The sequence below is a fragment of the Zeus faber genome (assembly GCF_960531495.2).
Source record: "Zeus faber genome assembly, chromosome: 3".
Lineage (NCBI taxonomy): Eukaryota > Metazoa > Chordata > Actinopteri > Zeiformes > Zeidae > Zeus > Zeus faber.
The window spans coordinates 32,797,623-32,817,422 of NC_137190.1; the positions used below are offsets into that span (position 1 = coordinate 32,797,623).

Consider the following 19,800-nt stretch of genomic DNA (forward strand, 5'->3'; position numbering starts at 1 on the left):
AACTAGGAAATATTTCAGGGTGTGCTGTAGGTGAGTTGTCGGTGGTGGCAGGTTTTGTTTGACCAATGTATTGTTTAGGAGAGGACGTCACACAAGCCGAGGTCCACACTGTAGGACAGGGGACAATACCTGCCACATACCAGCTCATTGAAGCCTCCACTTGGGGAGAAAGTCTGATGGGCTCTGGGAGTGACCACTCCATAATGGAAGTTATATAGATTGCTGTTAGAATACCATATTTAACTTCATGAGCATGGCTATTTATTTCCTGAGCTGCCCTGTGAATCGTGCCATCTGGTTTTGAGCTCAAAATCTTTGCTGTCATATCGGAAACCTGTCCGTTGATGTCCTCTACAGAATGTGGACCTTCATGATTTTGGTGCTTGGCTTGACTTGTGACTTGTACAATCCTCAAGTAATCTCTTTGTCCCTGGATTGAATTTTCTTGTGCTAAAAGCTCCACGGGCCACTCTGTTTTCTGCTCTTCTTGTTCCTCTGTAGTTGATATATTTATTTTCCGCCGTTGTCCTACAGCCTTACTAGGTGTTAGCTGTCTTTGTCCCTCAGCAGTTTGACCTAGCTCCTTTTGTTGACCCTTTTCATGACGCTTCACTTGTTCTTTAACTAAACCCGTTGCTGTTTTCCCCTCTCTAGAAGGTCTGCCTTTTGAAAATGTCAAGTCACTTTTCTTGTACACAGTTGACATGGTTTCAAACTTTTCCACAAGGCAGGACAGTAGGGCCCCCTTACCAATCAGTCTAGCCTTCACACTCTTTGTCTCCTGTACACTCAAACCCTTTTCCTTCTGCTCAGCGGTGGCAAACCTGGCCACCATGGTCTTCACGCTTCCCGCTCTCTTCACTCCTGGTGCTCTTTGGGACCGGCGACTCTCACCGTTGGGCCGTTCGGCCTTCATTTCCTGCCTTTGCATCTCGTCACTTCTCCCACCTGATTCAAAAGGCAGCACTCCCACCTGCCGTCGGTGCGTGACAGGAGGTTTGGGTGTGGACCTCATGAATTTGGCCTGGAGGAGCTTGAATGGGGTGAGGTGTCGTGTTGTTTCCCCAGTTGTGCGGCTTCCCTTACGCTCGCCTTTTATCTTGTCAACTGATTTCTCAAACTGACCACTTGCCAAGCGACTGGAGCTGGTCCCAGCCGTCTCACCGGGGGGCGCTTTCTCTGCATCAGGCTGTGACTTTATGTCGGTGGAATTCAACTGGTAGTGATTCTGTTTAAGTGATTCTTCAACCAGCATTCCAGGCTGTTCACTGTTTATTGTCCTCCCATCGGCTGAAAGAAAAAACCCTGGGTTCTTCAGCTTTCCATTTCTTTCACTCGTCTGGCTGGGCAGGTCCTGCGTCAGATAGTGGAGGAGACTCTCAAAGATGTCTAGTAGCTCTGTCCTGCAGTTACGGTCTCTGATCAACCTCCTCAGTGTACTTTCTACATGGGTGATGCTGGTTTTCTTTGAACTTGGCCTGTGGAGAATTTAAAAAAAGACTGAATCCCAGAGCCGTCTACAGGTGCTACATATGTATTAATCCAATAATATTTACAGATGTCCACAGCAGAAGAAAGGGGTGTACAAATTATTTAATCGCTTACTTACGGCAAATAGTACCTGTGCTCGTGGCATGCTTGTAAGAGCAAATACACTTGTATGTCAGCAGAGTAGAGGAGGTAAGCTGTTTAGGCTTGAATGATTCTGGTGCTGCGGAAGCTGTTACAGGTTATTAGTTAAAGGGGGTCTTGGGCTGGGTGGGGAGAAACAGGGAGAGGAGCTTTTTTGAACTATTTGAAAAGAAAGGGTGTCAGTCATCTTCAAGTTGCCATTTTACCCTTACGGCTTAAGGTAAAGAGAGACAACACTTAAATAGTGGTATATAGTCCACTTTAATCTCATACTTACCAATCAACACATATTGGCGCTTTAAAAATATACAGAACACAATACATATTGTGCATTAACAGAGCAAAATCTAGCTACTCATCACAGTACGAATTGGATGGATTACAATGTTAGTTCTTAACCCAAATGAAAATAATCTCAAATTGCACACTGTTATCATTAGTCATTTCATAACTAGGGAGACCCAAATCCATTGGTCGTTATTAAAACTCACAATAGAACATTGGACCGGGGCTGTGTCTCAATAACGTAAAATGTCGTCCTTTGGTTGCTTCGTCTCCCTTGCTTTTGTAATGTGTGACTGTGATCCTTGGGATATAATATTCATATTTCTAATCCAGTGGATAGGGGGTAAAGACCAGAGGGAGAACGGTGTGGAGAGGAAAGGGGGCCGGTTAGGACTATTGAGATACTAGCAAGGAGAGGGAGGAAACAGTGATGAACAGAGGTGAAGAGATAGTATTCAGTCCCCCCTCATGGTCAGCAGTAGGGTTCAGGCCAGTGTTGAGCGGGATTACTTTTCTATGCACTTCTCCGCAGAAGCTGCCTTGTAAAGCGCAGCTCCCAGCTCTTCTAGCCGCTGGCGTTTATCCAAATCCTGGTACAGCGCTGCGGGCACCTGGTGGAGGCCGTGGAGAAGGCCGTAGAAAACACCTGCTATCAGGCCCGTGGCTTCACCCTCGCCTGGAACGACAGAATGGGTCGGTGAAGGCACGGTGAAACAGCGGTGAGAAGTCAGGATGTTTGGCTTGTTTCTGCTTTTAAGTGTTTCTGGAGAGCCTGTCATCTTATCTTAAAGTGTTAACTGTAGACATTACCTCCGTGGAACATGGCACGTCGACAGAGCTCCGTCCAGTCGCTCCCAGCTGCCAGAAGAGCGTCGTAGGCAATCATGGGGGCATCATGCCCCCTGCGGCCTGAACGGCCCTCTGAGCTCCAGCGCTTATACACCTGTGTGGATAAAGTGTGGATTTAATTGATTGAAAGGCCTGTGTGAAAGACGTTCTGAGAGCCCTCATAATCAAAACAAATGGGATGAAAGTCTCCGAATATACTTCCTTTCGGTCTATTTGCAACATAGTGCTGATCGTGTGTGTTGCCACCAGCCCTGGCCTGCTCTCAGCGTGTGGATGAAAAAGAAGGGGGCTGTTGTGTGAGCGGATGGGGATAAAGTTTTGATAGTTTTGTGGCCTCACACTGATTAGAGCGTGACCCGGTTGCCTGCGCTCACCAGCAATACACAATGATGAAAGAGGGGAAAGGGACTGAAGAGGCCCAACAATTATATCAACTGCCAGATTCATCAAGCCCTAACGAGATCCTACCCAATGGCTTGATGGGACCATGTTATTTGTATTTGAAATATTGTTTGTCTCTTCTTAAAATATGATGAGATTTTCCAGGTTAAACAGATGGTTGGTGTTTCTGTTAATATACAATATGCTCTGTAATTTTTTCTTCACGTTACCTTGTCTGTTTCCTCGGCATCGTAGCGGTCAGGAAACAAGGGCTTGTTCTGGCCCTCCCCCTCGATCCCCCTCTCCTCCAGGTAAAACTGCCACTTGGCCTCGAAGTAGAACCAGTTTTCCTGGTACTCTACAGAGGAACACACAGTTAGTGCACAGCAACGGGAGAACGCCAGATACCACATAGACAGAGGATAAAATATCATAGTATTGATTTTAAACAAAGAAGACCAAAAGGTTCCAAGAAACTCTTGTCTTTTTTGTGGATTTTCAAAATGATTAAAGCCAGTTGCGAGCGCTTTCAGATTTCCCTACCAAGCAAGTGTTTTATTGATGACTTTTAATGATCACTTGGCTTGTTTTCCCAGGAAGAGATGACTTCCATGTGAGGCCTAGTCTCAAAATTTGGATAGGACGCTGACATTGGAGTAGGAAGGTGCCCATTCACAAATGCAAATTTGCTACTATTTTTACCGTATTTATGCAATGTGTAGAAAAATGAATTGGGTGGGAAAGGTGATGTTCTGATTGAGTGCTGTTTAGCACTCATTTCCCAGCTCTTTCCCAAGAGGGACCAACAGCTATCTGCTATTTTGGTTGACTTTCAGGCTTTAATTTCCTTCGAAACTTTACCTTATAAATGACAAATGGTACGCCATACACTGACACTGCATCCCTTTGTATTATTGACTGATTGATTTTAGCAGTTTCACATGCTGAATTTATCTTATCCTTCATTCAGGCTTGGTAAGACCAATCTTCAGTACTAACAACAATGAAAGTTTCTTGCAACGCCCACTGACCGGACATGTGCCTTATGGTCTTCCTGCAGTACTCCTCGGCCTTCGGGATGACCTTCATCAGTTCTCGGCCCCAAGTTACGGGGGGTTTCCCCTGGATTGCGTAGGACGCAAAGAGCGCTGTGGTCAAGGAGCCCAGGAAACCTGAAGCGGGGAGTCATACCTTCACTCGGTCACAGTGATGCTACCACCAGAAAGCTCAGACTGACGAGAGTCTGAGCTTGAACCCTAAAGCCTGCTTCACACCGACTCCGTATATGCATCTGACAGTCGGACTGTATACCAGGAACACCCCAAAAGACCTGCCAAGAGACACTCTGACCCAGTCGTCGTCACAATTTGGTCCTTGTCTAAGTCGCTCAGATCCTTACGCTTGCCCATTTCATCCTGCTTCCAACACATCAACTTCAAGAACTGACTGTTCACTTGCTGCCTAATATATCCCACCCCTTGACAGGTGCCATTGGAACAACATGAGCAATGTTTTTCACTTCACCTGTCAGTGGTTTAAAAGCTGTGGCTGATTTGTGTATCTAATCTAACTATAAAGAGAGGAATCTCTGTCAGCCTGTCTGTCTGTATGTCCTTCGATTATCTCGACAACCGTTCATCTGACCTACTTCACACTTGGTTCACAATTTGGTGCAATTTGGACACGCGACACGTGTAATCGAAATAAACGTTCAATAAACAGCGAGCCAGCGGGGGGCGGGCCTTCAGGGCTCTGCGACTGCGTCACAAAGAGTGTCTTTTCCTGATGTGTGAGTTTAATGTGTGAGTCTTTCATTGTCGAACAGTACTGACATTGAGACTCTGTTAACCTGTGCCATTAAAATGTCTTTTAAAGTCTTACATTTTGAACGGGCATGTACTAGTGTTGGAGAAAATGGGAGGGATTATATTTCACAATACAACAGTGAGCAGTTTGCTCAGCAGGACATTTACCATTTTCCATGAATGAGAGTTAATAATGTCCTTTATATATATAAAAATTGCTAAAATTACACAATTCATTTATATAAAGAGAGATATGATAGTGTATAAGGTGACATCAAACATTAGGGTAAATAACACCATTATTTTATATGTGTGACTTATTTACTTGATTTTAAGCCCAATTCCAATAAAAAACTGACATGTAAATGTAATGTAAATCCAAGGAAATGAACGGACTTCCAGTTTGTTTGTCGTTTGTCAGATTCCGTATGAAGCAGGCTTTAGAGATAAAGATAGACATTGCGTGTCTTTTTTTCCTTGATACAATTATCCAGTGTGCTATAGCTATATTTAGATCCAGCCACTAAAACAGCACAGGAGAATTGACTGTAAATAGTTTTTGGGCGTCTCACCTGTGGGGTGGTTGTGGGTCATCCTGCCTGTTTCCACGCTGACCTCTACCAGCGTCTCCAGTCTTTCAGGCTGCCAGTACCTCATCCCCACACACATGGCCTTCGCAGCTGCCCCAAACCCGGAGCCTGGCGGACCCCACAGACAAACAGTATATATGAACAAAAAAATATATATTTCATTTTAGGGATGGGAAGAAAAAAACATATCAAAACAAATCAAATCATTTGTTGTGACAAATTCTTGAAATTTTCAGTATATTTCATCAGTATATAAGACGTTGCACCTTTTTCGTTGAAGGGCGTGTGCCAGGCCAGGAGGAAGTTGTGCGGGTTGAGGTGAGCGCAGCTCTCTACCGTGGCCGGATCGGGCGCTCGGCCCTGCAGGGACGCCATTGCCTCCACGTAGAGACGCACCAGCTCCCGGTAGAGATCCTCCAGACACCAGTAATCTACACGCAACAAAACACCTAGCCCATTTTTGTTTGAACGCCACTGCAGCCAAAGCGAATGACATGTAAAACGACAATTCACAGTCGATGTGTTTGGCAGACGTGCTGCTAATTTTAGACTCTAGGGCAGCTCGACTGCAGATTAGGGCCAGCGTGCCTGCAGAGCTGCTGGAGTTTCTTTCCAGACATACTGTACGATGGGGCTCCGCCGGATCCACCAGAAGATCCCCGACCCCAACACACTGAAGCTTCCTTTGTGTGTGTGTGTGGTGTGTGTGTGTGTGTGTGTGTGTGTGTGTGTGTGTGTGTGTGTGTGTGTGTGTGTGTGTGTGTGTGTGTGTGTGTGTGTGTGTTGCGTTTGAGGTAGAGTGGGTGCTCGTGTTGATGAGGAAGCATCACTTCTAATTTAGCAGTGCGGGATTTCAGAGTGAGGCAGAGGCTTTGCACTTCTCTGACACCGGCTAATTGAAGTAGAGGGGTGACATCACTTGGCTATCGGAGGATAAATGCTTCTGGCACGAGAATACACTAGAAAGAGTTTTGTAAATGAGGATATGGCAGGCTGCCATTTCTTCTTACCGAAAGACAAGAGCTCTTTGTGGTAATAATGTAGTGCTGTACCTTCCAATTTAGGTTTTTGACTCCTGATTCCCTGATACTATCCTAATGTTGATTGGACAATGGATCTAATCAATACGCCATTGACCTTAGATACCGACATTTACCCAAAAAAAATACTAATTCACATATTTTTGTTAGCCGTGTGCATTTCAGTACATGCTTGGGAGCACAAATGTGTGTGTGTGTGTGTGTGTGTGTGTGTGTGTGTGTGTGTGTGTCTGTTGGAATGTGCCTAAGCAGGGGGCTTAAACTTAAGAGCTGTCATCACCATTTTTCGGGGACTGCTGGTGGCTGGCTCAGGAACGGTATCCACGGGGGAACATGATCCTGGTGGATCGTGACAGGGGCTGGAATGCTATTGTTCAGCAAGAAAGTCCTGCGGTTCTCTGGAACGTTCTATTTCTATTTTCTACTTGTACTTGAAGCAACTGATAAAGTTCCTGACACAACATAGCAATGGCATTCACGTTGAGGCAACCACTGGCCTTTTATCTCCTCGGCGACGGGCTGTTTATGTGCACAGATTTTGGAGTGTCAACAGCTTACATCGTAAAGAAATTCTGCTACAGCCAGTTATAGCCAGATTCCATGGACTACGTATATACACTGTAAGCTATTACTGTTCCTCTACTTAGAGAACGATGAAAACTTCCAAATGGACAGATGCGCTGTGTGGTGTGTATCAAAATATGTGAGGACAATGGAAAAAGAATGAAAGGTCAATGACCTAAAAAGTTACCAATAGGATGCAATGTAGGTGTACTGTATAGTTTGAAGTGTACTTTCAAGGTGACATTTCAGAACAGAAGAAAGCGAGCCAATAGATGGAGTCAAATACTATTGTCTATGGCCATAACAGCATTTTGTTCAGAGGTTCGTTGTAGACAAAACTTAACAAAGAAAACTTATTTCCCACTCTTGATCTACAAATTCTCATCTCAGAAAGTCTTCCATCTGACTTCCATCTCAAACCTACCCGTGATAAGCGCCTCTGCTGTAGTCATATGCATCAGCGCCGCATCACTCAGGGGCCAGTTATCGGGGTCCAGTCTCAGGGCCCCCGTGCCGCCCAGTGAGGCCAGCTCCTCTTGGATCCGATGGCCCGAGGTGCAGCCCTCCCAGCGGCCCTTCCTGTATCCCAAAGCGTTGCCCGCAGCACCCAGGACCATGGCTGCCTGAAACTTCTCCATGAGATCGGAGGTTGTCTCCTGCCTGGCTCCCAACTGGTGTCTCTGACACCAAACCTATTCCACTGCGATGGGCGGTACCAACTCCGGTTGTTGACTTCAAGACCGCCTTCCGCAAGGTCCTCGGCTTTTGTGACACCTTACACATCAACAAACTGGACCAACCAACTTCACGGTTGTTCTTTGCAAAGAAGCTTTACCACCGTCCCACCTAGAAGCCCCCCCCCCGTATTATGCCCTTTATCAGCTCCAGCTTCTTTGTGTTTGGGTGGGAGCGAGTTCAACCATGGTCAGGTGTCTCCTAAAAAGGCAATCCCCATGGCTCCATAGCCTTTGTGGTTCAAAAGTGAGATGACTGGCTGGGTTGGCCGGGGGAGGTTGTGAGTGGACCAATTGGCTAATGGCAATGGCAACACCCTGCCTACCCCATGGGAGGAGGGTAGGAATTGAGCATCATCTCATACACACTGCCAACCCCCCTTACATGCCATGATACACAATACCGCCTCCTGCTTCATTCACTCATCTCATCCACGGCATTTGAAAATGCGTGTGTTTGTCATCTGATGTCATGAGAGAGGCCATTCTGCTTCAAATGCCACCCTGTATCTTCAATCATCATATCTTCTACACACCAAACCCTTTCGTCTTCTTTATCCATCCGTGGTTCCGTAGACGACTACTTTCCCAAACTGTGATCATCTTCTCCTTAACCCTACTTTCACAACTTACTCTTGTTGAAACACAAAACCTTTTGTCCCCGTTTTATAATTAACTATGTGGAGATGGACGTCGACCCCATAACCCCAAAAGTAAGGGGAGACAAAAGCAATGACCAGCAGAGAGATAATGATGATCTCCAGCTGGCATGATGCAACCCGATAGGGGTCAAGTGTTGCCATGCACACAAGTCATATACACCCACACACACTGTAAGGGGAATATAGTAACACATCATCCCCAACCCACTGAAAAATAGAAAGAAGACAAAAATATTTTTTTTCTTCTTTGTCACTCGGGTTGGGTATCGAAAACCAGTTCCAAATTGTCTTCCAAATAGCGAACCTCCCCCCTTACACTGTATTTCCTTTCCTCTTGTCCATGTTGACCAGCTGGACACTGTGAACAGCTTATAATGTATAAAAAACACTACTACACTCCAATAATGTAGACTAAATAAACACATATTTGGCAAATACATTATAACCAACTGTCAATGGCAATGAAGAAGGCTTGTGTCTATGAAGTATAATTGCAAAAATACACATAAGTAGATAAAATACAAGTCGTTTTAAGAGATAAATGACATACATTCAAAAATAAATACACCGTGCAATAATGTACACTGTAATTAATAATAATGCATTCACTGCTTAATATTGTTGACAATTTGTCAATTTTTTGGGTCAAATTCATGGAATTTAAATCCCTGTGATACCTATCCCTAATGACTACTGACTAACTTGCAAGTTACTGGGTTTTTAAAGCATACATTGATTTACTGTTACAGGGGGTAACCTTCCAAGGTGTAGGCACATCACACAATCATATTTGATAAAAAAAACAAAACAATTTGCTTTATTGAAAACCTTTTTGTCCAAAAAAAAAAAAAAAAAAAAAAGGTTCTGATTGGATTTTCTTATTAACACAAGACAATATGCTGTCAACATTTTTTTTTTTATTATTCGCCAGTGGATACTAATGATAATGATAATACTGTTTTGAGCAGAATGAGTCGTTGATATGCCTGAAAAAACATTTTCCGCAACAATGTTTAAAGAAAAATGAAGACGTACCACGTGTATCATTGTAGGACATTCCCGGACGATCTATTCTTATAAATGCTATGTCCATTTATAGGCCAACTACAATCAAGTGGGAAAGGTTTTGACTTGGCCATGCCGACCTCATCAATATTAACTGTGCCAACAACGGACTACAACACAAAGGGCACCGCAACTCAAAACGTGGGAACGTTTCTCTTCTATATAAAAGCTGTAAAACGGCTGAAATGTCTGCTGTGTGCCCGTGCGGCTATTCGAATAATGGCCAGGTTCGTCAGCCTCCGAAGCGAATATTTCGTTTGAGCCAATCGAGAACACCAGAGCGTGCCGCTTCCGACAGCAGGCCCTCGCAAATCCCCTTTGTAGCCATGTCGCGAACATCTTGTCATCTGTTTCAGTGTAATTCCCCTGGTTTAGGGACATCCAAGTGTAGTAAAAACAATGGAATGAAAAGGGATTGATTCTGTCCTCCGTCCTCGAGCTCAACTCTCTACGCTAGCCGCGTAACGTTAAAAAAACAAAACAAAAACGATCGGGCAAGACTGACGTGTCTGGTGTTCGGCACAGAGAACATAAAGCAAACACTCGTGTGGCTAAACAACAAAACACTTGCTGGTTTCACATTTTAGACTGTAGAGAACTACCGATACCTGAGTTCTTTATCTTTTAAATGTCACACTCTTTAGGCCACTATGCGTTTAGGACGCAGTGAGCCGTTCGAAAGTGTCGACAATCGTACTCAAGTCAGGCGGTCTTTTCCCGGTCTTACCACCGCGACCCCTTTCCTAACAAGCCAACGCCGGTAATGTACTGTATTCGCTGAACTGCAAAAATTAGGCAGACTAGTTCCAAGAACGATCCAAATGAAAACCTTGTAGGATGGAAGTGAAACTACGACCGTGTAAACAGAATAGCTATACAGCTGTGTGCGTGCTGTAAAATTATGTAAAATATTGAAAAAATAAAATAAAATAAAAACTTTAAAGTTATCAGTCAGTGCAGTTTGTAGAGTTGGCAAGTACAATAGTATGAGAAATCCTCCTGTGGAGATTTTCTTTCTTTTTCTTTTTTTTTTTTTTAAACAGACAGTCAACCGTGCCGGTCAGGTTGGTGCACAACAGCTTCACACGCTAAAATAAGAATTAAACTGAACCACCCCCAAACAAACAAAAACAAATTAAAAAAAAACAAAAACCCTAAAGTACGGATCTTAAACAGTTATACACATCATTTTCTGATTATAAATTCTTCTTGATATATATATATATATATATATACACACACACATACATACACGTACACACACACACACACACACACACACACACACACACACACACACACACACACACACACACACACACACACACACACACACACACACACACACACACAATATATATATTCATTATTTTAAAGCTTTATCTAGTCTCAGTCTCACGGGTACAGTAGCTCACAACTGTAACAATAGTGTATCTGCTGGTGTTAAATTTAAATGAAAAAAAACAAAAAACATGTAGCTCTGTCCATTTGATTGATTCCGCCCCCTTTTAGTGTCTTCACATAACAATAAAACCAGTCCAGAAATTTGACGCTCAAAAATGTTTTCAAAGATTTTTTTTCTGAACGAACGCACGCACACACACACACGATTTTCCTGCTCTCATGGCGATTATCGGAGGAGCCGATAAAATGGATCTAGATCACTTTTTCTTTATTCTTCAAACTTCTCCACTTCCATGGCACTGCTTAATGCTTTTTGGAAAAAATAAAAATTAAAATTACAACTAAAATAAAAACAAATAAACACACATGCAGAGATCAACATTCCATTCACAACTGGCAATGTCAGAGAATCCTGTATTCTAGTACATGACACGCTTGGATCGTGCTCTGCAGATTAGGGTGCCGGGAGCGAGGGAGCGATTCAAGCAGTTCGAACGCCCATCCGGCGAGTGGTCGGTCGGCTTAGCGGGGAGCGTCAGGACAGCCGGCGTCCTTCCCTGGAAGTCCGACTGCGGTCAAACAAAAGAAGCAAAAACTTCTCTCCTTGACGTTCCCCGGCCCCTCCTTCGTCCTCCTCTTTTCCGAAACGAGTAGTCCCAGGTCTCCTGCCCCGGGCCAAGGCCTCCTCCATCCAGTGAGAGAAAGAAATTTCTCTCACAATAGACGAGCTCGCGCACAGGCTGAATAAGATGAACAAATAGTAGTAGTAGTCGTCGTCGTCTCTTGTTTTTTTTTGGCTCACGTATAAAAATTCTCAGTCAAAAATAATTGAAAATTTCAAACGGAACTCAAGCCGAGGAGGAGGGGGGGGGGGGGGGGGGGGGGGGGGGAGCAGCGACAACAAACTCCTGCCCGTTGGCTCTTATATGGCTTTGCATTTGGCTCCCATCACGATTGGCCGAGCAAATTCCACGAAGTCGTCTATGAGAACGGGCCACGCTCCTGGAAGGGAAAGTTAGTTTAGTTTAGACAAGGTTCGTTTTTAGTTCCTGTCCGGAGCGCTTTGGGTACCGTGACTTTGGTAGCCACAGTGTCCTGGTGATGGAGTGGAGAGTCCACTGGTGCCCCCTGCTGACGTGGGATTCCGTCACACGAGAGACTTATCTAAAACGGTGTTTCTTCAACCACCTTCTCAAAAGGTGCGAAATAAGCTCTTGTGTTGCAATGTCGAAATTTTAAGGCTGTATGCAATTCCTCGGTTCCAGCCAAAATAGCTGCTCTGTTTATCAGAACAAGTTTCACTCCGAAAGTGGTCCAAAAGCTGTACCTTGTGCCGAAAGGTTCCACTCATCTTTGAGGTGACGAGTCACTCAGTCAAAAGAGTCGACTCGATTCAATTCATTCAGTTGGTCTAATGCACGATGAGCCAAGGAGGACTTCTGGTGATGAGCCAGAGCTCATTATTTTCAACATTTTAATTTAAATTGATGATTCCCTCGCTAACCCATTCTTTTGTCGAAGTGGCTCCCGACTCCCGAGTCATTTAAAAGCGTTGTTCGCTACGAATTAATCGTTAATGAGTCCTGCATCACTATCAGTGGGCCATAATAATAAGCACAGTTCTACATATTTCTGACGCTATTAGTGGTTAACAGGATGATGGTGTGGAGTTTCTTTGTAAAATGTGTGCCGTGGCAGAAAAACAACTAGAGTGTTGCTACATGTTTAAAATCCCTTCCTGACATTCCTTAAATAGTCACCTTTTTATTTTTTTTTTAGCTATTACATGTTTCTCCCCTATGCCACTCCCTGCTGCAATATCTTGATTCGACAGTCACTGCGATACTTCCCAACAAATAAATGAGAATCTGCTTTGTTTATCAATGGTTGCCACACTCCTGTTTTCTGTTTGGATGTAACTTGAGGGTAAAAGGAGGAAGTCGCCTTTAAATGTCACCGAGGACCACAACGTGGACTAATAACAACAACAGGGAAAAAAGCTTGACAGTGTGTTAATTCTCCGTGGCTGCTATAAAGCTTTGCGTTGGGACTGTGCTGCATCAGCCTACCTTCCTCGTCATAGTTTGACATGTCATCTGAAATCATGTTGCCAAAGTCCAGAAGAAGGTTCCATGTGTCCTTGGGGATGGACCTCTTGTGATGCTCCTGAACACACACAACACAGAGTGGATTGACACAGTCCAATGCATACGTATGGAAGTAGGATCAGTCTTACATAAATAATAAAAAAAAAAATTATATTTGATGGAGTTTACAAAAAAAAAAAAAAAAAAAAGACCCAAGCTCACCAGTAAAAATTGGTTCCAGAGGTCCAGGAACTTGAAGCGACCCGTCAAAACGAGATTCCAATAAGCCACGGCCATTTCTAGGTCTACAGCACAAAAGAGCATTAAAAAAGGGAACATTTGAAAAACTTTGACCTTCATTTCTGTAGCGAGCAAAGCCATTTGGCGTGGAACTTTGATCAAATTGAGGGCAAAAAAATCAAACCCAACTATCAGATTATTATTTTGTACTCTCGCGTCACTCCCAGGCCCCTCAAACTTACCCAATCCCTTTTGTCCAGGGTTCTTGGCGAAGTTGAAGGTGAACTGGTAAAAGTCTTTGAACTTCCCCGTGTCCTTCAGCTCCTGCTCCAGTCGGGGGAGGATCGCCTTCAACTTCTCGGGACTGTCGCAGCTGCGGAACGGGGTCGAAGACACGGGTTATGTCAAAAGAACAACTTTGCAACTTTAACCCCTTAAAGCAGGGGTCTTCAACCGTTTTTCAAATTTTGTTTCGCATTTTAAGCCTGGCCTATAATAACATATTCATAATGCCTTATTAACCTTAATTCATTTTGATTTATTTTTGTTTGTTTAGTTCCAGGGTGAGTGTTGATGTAATGGTGATCCGGAAAAAAATACAGTGAAATCCACCTCTCTCGTTTTCATAAATAGAATAAAGTTTCACAAATCGGAAATAGGGTTTGAAATGCTGTTTAGGCTTTTTATTATAATCTAGTCCAGGTTTGACTACTATAAGGACAGAATTTTTTTAATCTAGTCTTTTTATCTGGTCTGGAATGGCCTGTGTGTAGGAAAAAAAACAGTGATCTAACTTTTCTGTTGTTTTCGCGAATAAAATAAAGTTTTCACGAATCTGAAATAGGGTTTTACATGCTGTTTAAATCAATGCTAACCTAACCTAAACCTAATCAATTTTCTTTATTTTATCAAAATTCAGCCATACACGCTTTCAGCTGCTGTTCTAGTGTTAATTGTCGGAATTTACTCAATATTCTAATTTTTTTTTGTCTAAAATCAAAAATATATATATTTTTCACAAAAACAAACATTTGACATTAAAAAAATAATAATTGGCAAAGAAATGATCCTGGGTCATTTTCCAATGTGGACATTTTGAACGCTCACCCGAGCTCCATCATGCCTTCCAGGAACTCCTTCCTGCTGAACTCGCACTGAGTGGCGGCGCGGAACTTCCACGCCACCACCAGGACGCTCACGCTGGCCGGGTCCAGCGCCAGGTCGTCGCAGAACTGCTGGATGCCGTCGATGCCAATCTTGTTCTCATCCTGGGGGTCTGCAGAGGCAAGCGCGGGTTACGACGCAGAAAAGCCTATCTTTCTTATACGAAGAGGGCTGGGTGATAAATTTGATGTTATCACTTATCTTTCTGTGGTATTTTATTGTTTGGAATTTGAACATGACCCTCATGTTGGGATCAACAACTCTGTCATCTGAGATATAAGGATATCCAACCCCCGGGGATTAATAAATTATCTTATATGACCCAAGGAGGTTTATTTGAAAACTGCAGTTTGGACAGAGATCACAGCCATGAAGTTCAACATGATAAACTTCTGTTGGATTCTTTTAACATGGGATTTTGAATTTACCAGGGTTTATTCTGGCATTACAAAATTAAATTCAAGGACTTTTTAAATGCACTCTTTTTTCAAGGACTTCATTCAAAACAAAAATAATAATTTTCAATGTGACCTGAAGCAATTAACACATAATCTAATCTAAATCTCATTGTCTATTACTTAAATAAGTATATCTATTATATCTACAGTATATATTGATTATTAATCTTGTACTCTACGATTGTAAATGTCTATTTCCAACCATGCTGGATTAAATCTACATTTCCCTGGCATAATCTATGTCGTAAAAGCCATCCTGGAATTTTTAATTACAGAACAATTAGAATAACAAAACAAGGGGGAATATCACAGGTTTCCAATTATGATTTTTTTTCCAAGGACTTTTCAAGCACTTTAGGTATCTTCAGGGTATTCCGGTATTTGAACTTCTGACTTATATGCCAATGTTGTGATACACATGCACTTACGACGCTTTGTGTGAACTGCTGCAGCTGTAGAATTTCAGCCCTATAGGCTTGACCTCTTTTTAGTTCTGGGACAGCGGATACCCTCTTTGGTGCTTGACCCCCGAACTGGAGCACACCTTTATATCGGTTGTAGAGCTGCTCCAGCCTCTTGCGGTCCACCGACGTTTTCATGGATTCTTTATAGTAGAGGTCCGGGTTCTGAAAGTAGTTGTCGGTGGCGACCTCTAGTTTCCAGTCATTCTGTGTCAGGCAGTAGACGGCTGTCCTCTCCCCTGCCTGCGTGAAGGACACAAACTGCCGAACCTTGTCCTTCTGCGATGACTTCAGCTTATGCTGCAGGACACAAGTCACAGGTTGGACAGTTACTTTATGTGGCGGGTAGGGGGTAAGATGGGGTAAGATGTACAAAATGTTAATATTTACATACACTACACAAGGATGTATTTATAATGTGAGCAACTGGCAGGCGTCTTATTCAGAGGGGTAGACTGTGCAAATGGTACCGATAAATAAACATTGAAATATTTCCAGGATCTGAGCGCAAGGCGCAAACTTGTTGCTGTCACGGTGAAAATGAAGAGCACTCGGGTGTGCGGTGGCGATCACGGGGAGAAATAAAAGCAGAAATGGAAAGAGTTTGCCTTTCCGTGTGGACAACGCTGCGAGACGAGCAGGAAGTCTGTCTGTTATTTTGACTTGAGCTAGGGTGGCTGTCGCGGGATTTTCACTGGGGTTGCCAGAATCTCACACACACACACACACACACACACACACACACACACACACACACTCACACACACACTTTAGCCCAGTTTCAACAGCAGGGCGTGTGAACCACCGGGGCTCTATGCAGCACATGCAACATACCAAAAACGGAAAGGTACGTGCAACAGGAGCGGGTGTCAGCTCCTCAAACACCAGCTGACCTTCCGTCTCTCTCGTGTTCGCTACAGTGTCAAGAGCCGTCGCTCTCTACAATGCGACACTTCGCGAAGGACGCAGCGACGCCGCGTGTCTCCGCGCGGCGCCCCCGCCGACGCTCGGCCGCGCGTCGGCGGCCCGACCTGTCTGACGTGGCTGTAAAACGGGCTGCGATCGTCTTTTTATCTACGTTACCTACCATTTTTTATCACCCGCTGATTTGGCCAACTTGATATCAAATTGCTCCCGCTGCGCATGCGCGAAAATAGACTGCGCTACCACACTGTGGCGATGAAAGGTTCGACTCGTTCTTGAGAGTCGGTTCTGGAGGAGTTACTCGGTTATAAATAAGATTAAAAAAATAAAAATAATAATAATAATAAAGAGTCACGCACGGCGAGGGAGGAGGGGGGGGTTGCCAATGAACCATGAGCAAGAGTCAGAAGCGTCGCTTCCACCATTCTGAAAAAAATCAAACCATTTCATTCTGTCAACATTATCGGTTTACGCGGAAGAATGCGAAGCACGGGTCCAAAAAAAAAAAAAAGGTTTTAGACTCGTTCTTATTTGTGTGGAAATCAGAATTCGCTTCTGTCAAACGGCGTTATTGCGGTGGAATGCAGAAAGTACGCCACTGTTATTACTATCTGCCACTTGCCCATATCAGCCCCACTGATTGACTGTCAACGGAGATGGTGTGCGTGAGTGTTGTTTCTTATCTCGTTTCAATTTGTCTTCTCTTTCTCGACTGCATTGTTTTCTCGACCCTAACCCCATTAATAAATATCATCTCATCGCATCTCATCCCAACTTAGTCCCTGGTTATTATTATCAGTTTGCAAGCCAAAGATAATGTCGCTCGCCCGCGCAGTGAATCGAAGCTCGAGAGGCTTGTGTGGGCAGGCGACTCTTTTCGTTCTGAATCGGAATGAAGACTCAAACGAACGAGCGACTCTTGTTGTTGTTGTTGTTGTTGTTGTTGTTGTGACTCCCGGGTAATTTCAAAACTAGTTTGTTTTTTTTTCCGCTCGGCGCGACTCGTTCGCCACTCTCGCGTCACTATACCGCGGAGCCGTCGCGCCCTGGGGATCGTAGTTCTCAATAGGTTGAGCGCGAACCGGGCCCGCCGTGGTGAACGCACCTGCGGCTTTTCAACTTTTGCCACGGCAGCCGGTGTCTCCGCGTCGCGTGTTAGCCTGGCGGTAACGGCACCGGTGACTTATGACGTAGTCCTGCCGTTACGCAACGTACCATGTGTGAATCACGGGGTAAATCCACCCTGCTAGTCATCGGCCACACGGCGGTTAAAACCTTTTTTTTTGTTGTTTGTTTGTTTTTTAAACGCCGTTGAGCTTTGAGAACACCGTCCCGCCGTTACAGCCGAAACGTTACACTTACCTGACACGAGCCGTACACGCCCTTGGGAAAGGGGGAACTACAACTCCCACATCAAAACACACAAAGCTGCGTTTTGGAAGTAAAGTAACACCGACCGAAGTAGCACTACTCATAACGGGGGGGGGGGGGTATTTAGAACGCTACCGTGCGTTATGTAACCATAATGCGTCTCGGAGCAAAGTTGCTCAGATGAAGCTCCGGTTGGGCGAGTTTGAGCTTAACTCCAGCGTCGCCCGGTCACGAAATCCACGGCGAAAAGGGTCGACTCTTCAGGTTCGGTTCACCGCGAGTCACTCGGTTAAAAAAAACAAACAACAAAAAAAAAAAAAAGGGAGAGCGAGTCGTTGGCTTTTGCGAGTCTTCGTTCATTTGACTCCGTTGACGTAACGCAGGGTGGGCGAGGGGGGGTTCCGGGCGGACAATCAACCCGCACGCCTCGGTAAACTCGGTCTAAAGTGTCCCTCCGCCTCTGCGGTCGGCGTGACTCCCGACGCTCGAGTCCGAGTCGTTTGAGGGACGTGCTCGCCGCAGACGAGTCGTCCCTGCGCCTTGCGTCACCGGCGTCAAATCAGCTGGCTCCAGCTAGTCTTGACAGCTCTCGGGACCGGGGCTAGCTCGTTAGCCCTAGCTAGCCTCGTTGCCAGTCGAGTCACGGTGAAAACACTTCACACATTCCAAGTGTCGAATTCGACAAGAACCCGCCCGTCGGTTCGCTCCCCGCGCCACGTGAAAACACCCGACGGGCGACTCACCCCGGCCGTCGTAGCTAGCCCGGAGCTAACGTTAGCGAAACCCAAGTTCCTCTGAAGTTGGTCCCCAAGAAGAAGTTGAGATGTGGCGGGGGAGGGAGTTGTGGCACAAGGGCACCACTGTGCTGCCCCTCCGTCACACCGCAGGGGCACCGGGGGGGGAGAGAGCGCTGACATTTCACAGGTAGCTACAACCTTCGTTCTTCATCGTTTACTGCACAGATCGCAACTGTAACACCCTGTTTGTTTGACTTTCCCCGCTGTCGATATGATCGCGTATCGGTGCCGATTAATCGACATGATCGTGAGGTCGTTTCGTTGTAATATTGGGATGTCATCATATTTCATTGGTAATTTTGCATTTCCGAATTAATAACGGTAAGATTTTAGAATACCTCATTGTCGTTATTAAGTAAATAATACATATACGTATAAGGTTTTTTTTTTGTTTGTTTGACAAATGTCCTAACTTTATTTTAGTTATGATGTGATGGACTGTAGTTGGATAATTCCACATTTTAGGTTCATAAAGCAATATATGTGAGTGTCGAAATACATATTAATACATATTGTGTTATATTTCCCAGCTCTACTGCATAGAAAAAGACAAAGGAATTCATATTAATTGATATTCTCAATGGGTTTTGGAACGAATAATTTATGAGTGGACCATTGCATAATTTAATGCAAGCTTTGCGTATTTGTATTGTTTCTCATTATTTTGCAACACTGTCAAGCGTGGCTTGTTTTTAATTTTTTTTTTATTTTGCTTGTCACTGGGGTAGTGGGTACAATCACACCTTGAGGAAGACAGACCCCACTGGGTACCATCCAAGAATGCTGTGGACTCTTTATTCTCTTCATCCTGTCCAGACTTTTAACTCATTTTACGTGTTCTGACGTTCACAAAGTGCAACCTCAGGATTTAAAAGGCGGCAAAAAACTCTTCGGACTCAAAGCAAAAAAAAAAAAAAAACACCAGTGGCTGTCGGTCCCTTAAAATGACAGTGATGTGTATGCTGGTCCGTATGTTCTTTAGAGTAGGTGAAGTGCTGAACAGTGGGCCCATTGACTATGGGAACAGTAGCAGAGTAGCTGCAGTGGAATCAGTCAGTCACTGCCTATTTTGCTTCATTCACATTAGAAGAACTGCTGTTGATGTCGGTGAAAGAGTCTGATAATTGATTTGTGGTTGTCAGTATGGACACGTCATGCCATTAGGTATAAGTATTCTTATACATTATGTCTTTATCACCTCAGTGCCACTGAATACATGTTTGTCAAAGCTCGAACTGCCTGGATAGCTGTTCTTTTATTTGCTCAAGGTTGAACGGTACTCATTGT

At 44.4% G+C, this 19,800-nt stretch overlaps 2 protein-coding genes across 4 annotated transcripts; both read right to left on the bottom strand.

Annotated features, from left to right (window-relative positions):
- Window positions 1-1,765: 1,765 nt before the first annotated feature.
- Window positions 1,766-7,980, bottom strand: adprhl1 (ADP-ribosylhydrolase like 1). Its single transcript, XM_079997218.1, has 7 exons — window positions 7,571-7,980; window positions 5,809-5,973; window positions 5,525-5,650; window positions 4,179-4,319; window positions 3,378-3,505; window positions 2,728-2,860; window positions 1,766-2,593 (listed from the first exon to the last, which is right to left on the bottom strand). The coding sequence occupies exons 1-7, from the start codon at window positions 7,782-7,784 to the stop codon at window positions 2,424-2,426; spliced, it is 1,077 nt and encodes a 358-aa protein (XP_079853344.1). The 5' UTR covers window positions 7,785-7,980; the 3' UTR covers window positions 1,766-2,423.
- Window positions 7,981-11,262: 3,282 nt separating this feature from the next.
- On the bottom strand, window positions 11,263-18,579 carry dcun1d2b (DCN1, defective in cullin neddylation 1, domain containing 2b). 3 transcript variants are annotated; one of them, XM_079997004.1, is made up of 7 exons: window positions 18,460-18,579; window positions 15,505-15,721; window positions 14,446-14,614; window positions 13,581-13,711; window positions 13,321-13,403; window positions 13,081-13,177; window positions 11,263-12,013 (listed from the first exon to the last, which is right to left on the bottom strand). In XM_079997004.1, exons 2-7 carry the CDS (start codon window positions 15,557-15,559, stop codon window positions 11,934-11,936), a joined length of 615 nt encoding a protein of 204 aa, XP_079853130.1. In that variant the 5' UTR covers window positions 15,560-15,721; window positions 18,460-18,579; the 3' UTR covers window positions 11,263-11,933. The 3 variants fall into 3 exon arrangements, with proteins under 3 accessions (XP_079853130.1, XP_079853129.1, XP_079853128.1); XM_079997003.1 differs by lacking the exon at window positions 18,460-18,579 and adding an exon at window positions 17,708-18,140; XM_079997002.1 differs by lacking the exon at window positions 18,460-18,579 and adding an exon at window positions 17,561-17,691.
- Window positions 18,580-19,800: the final 1,221 nt, after the last annotated feature.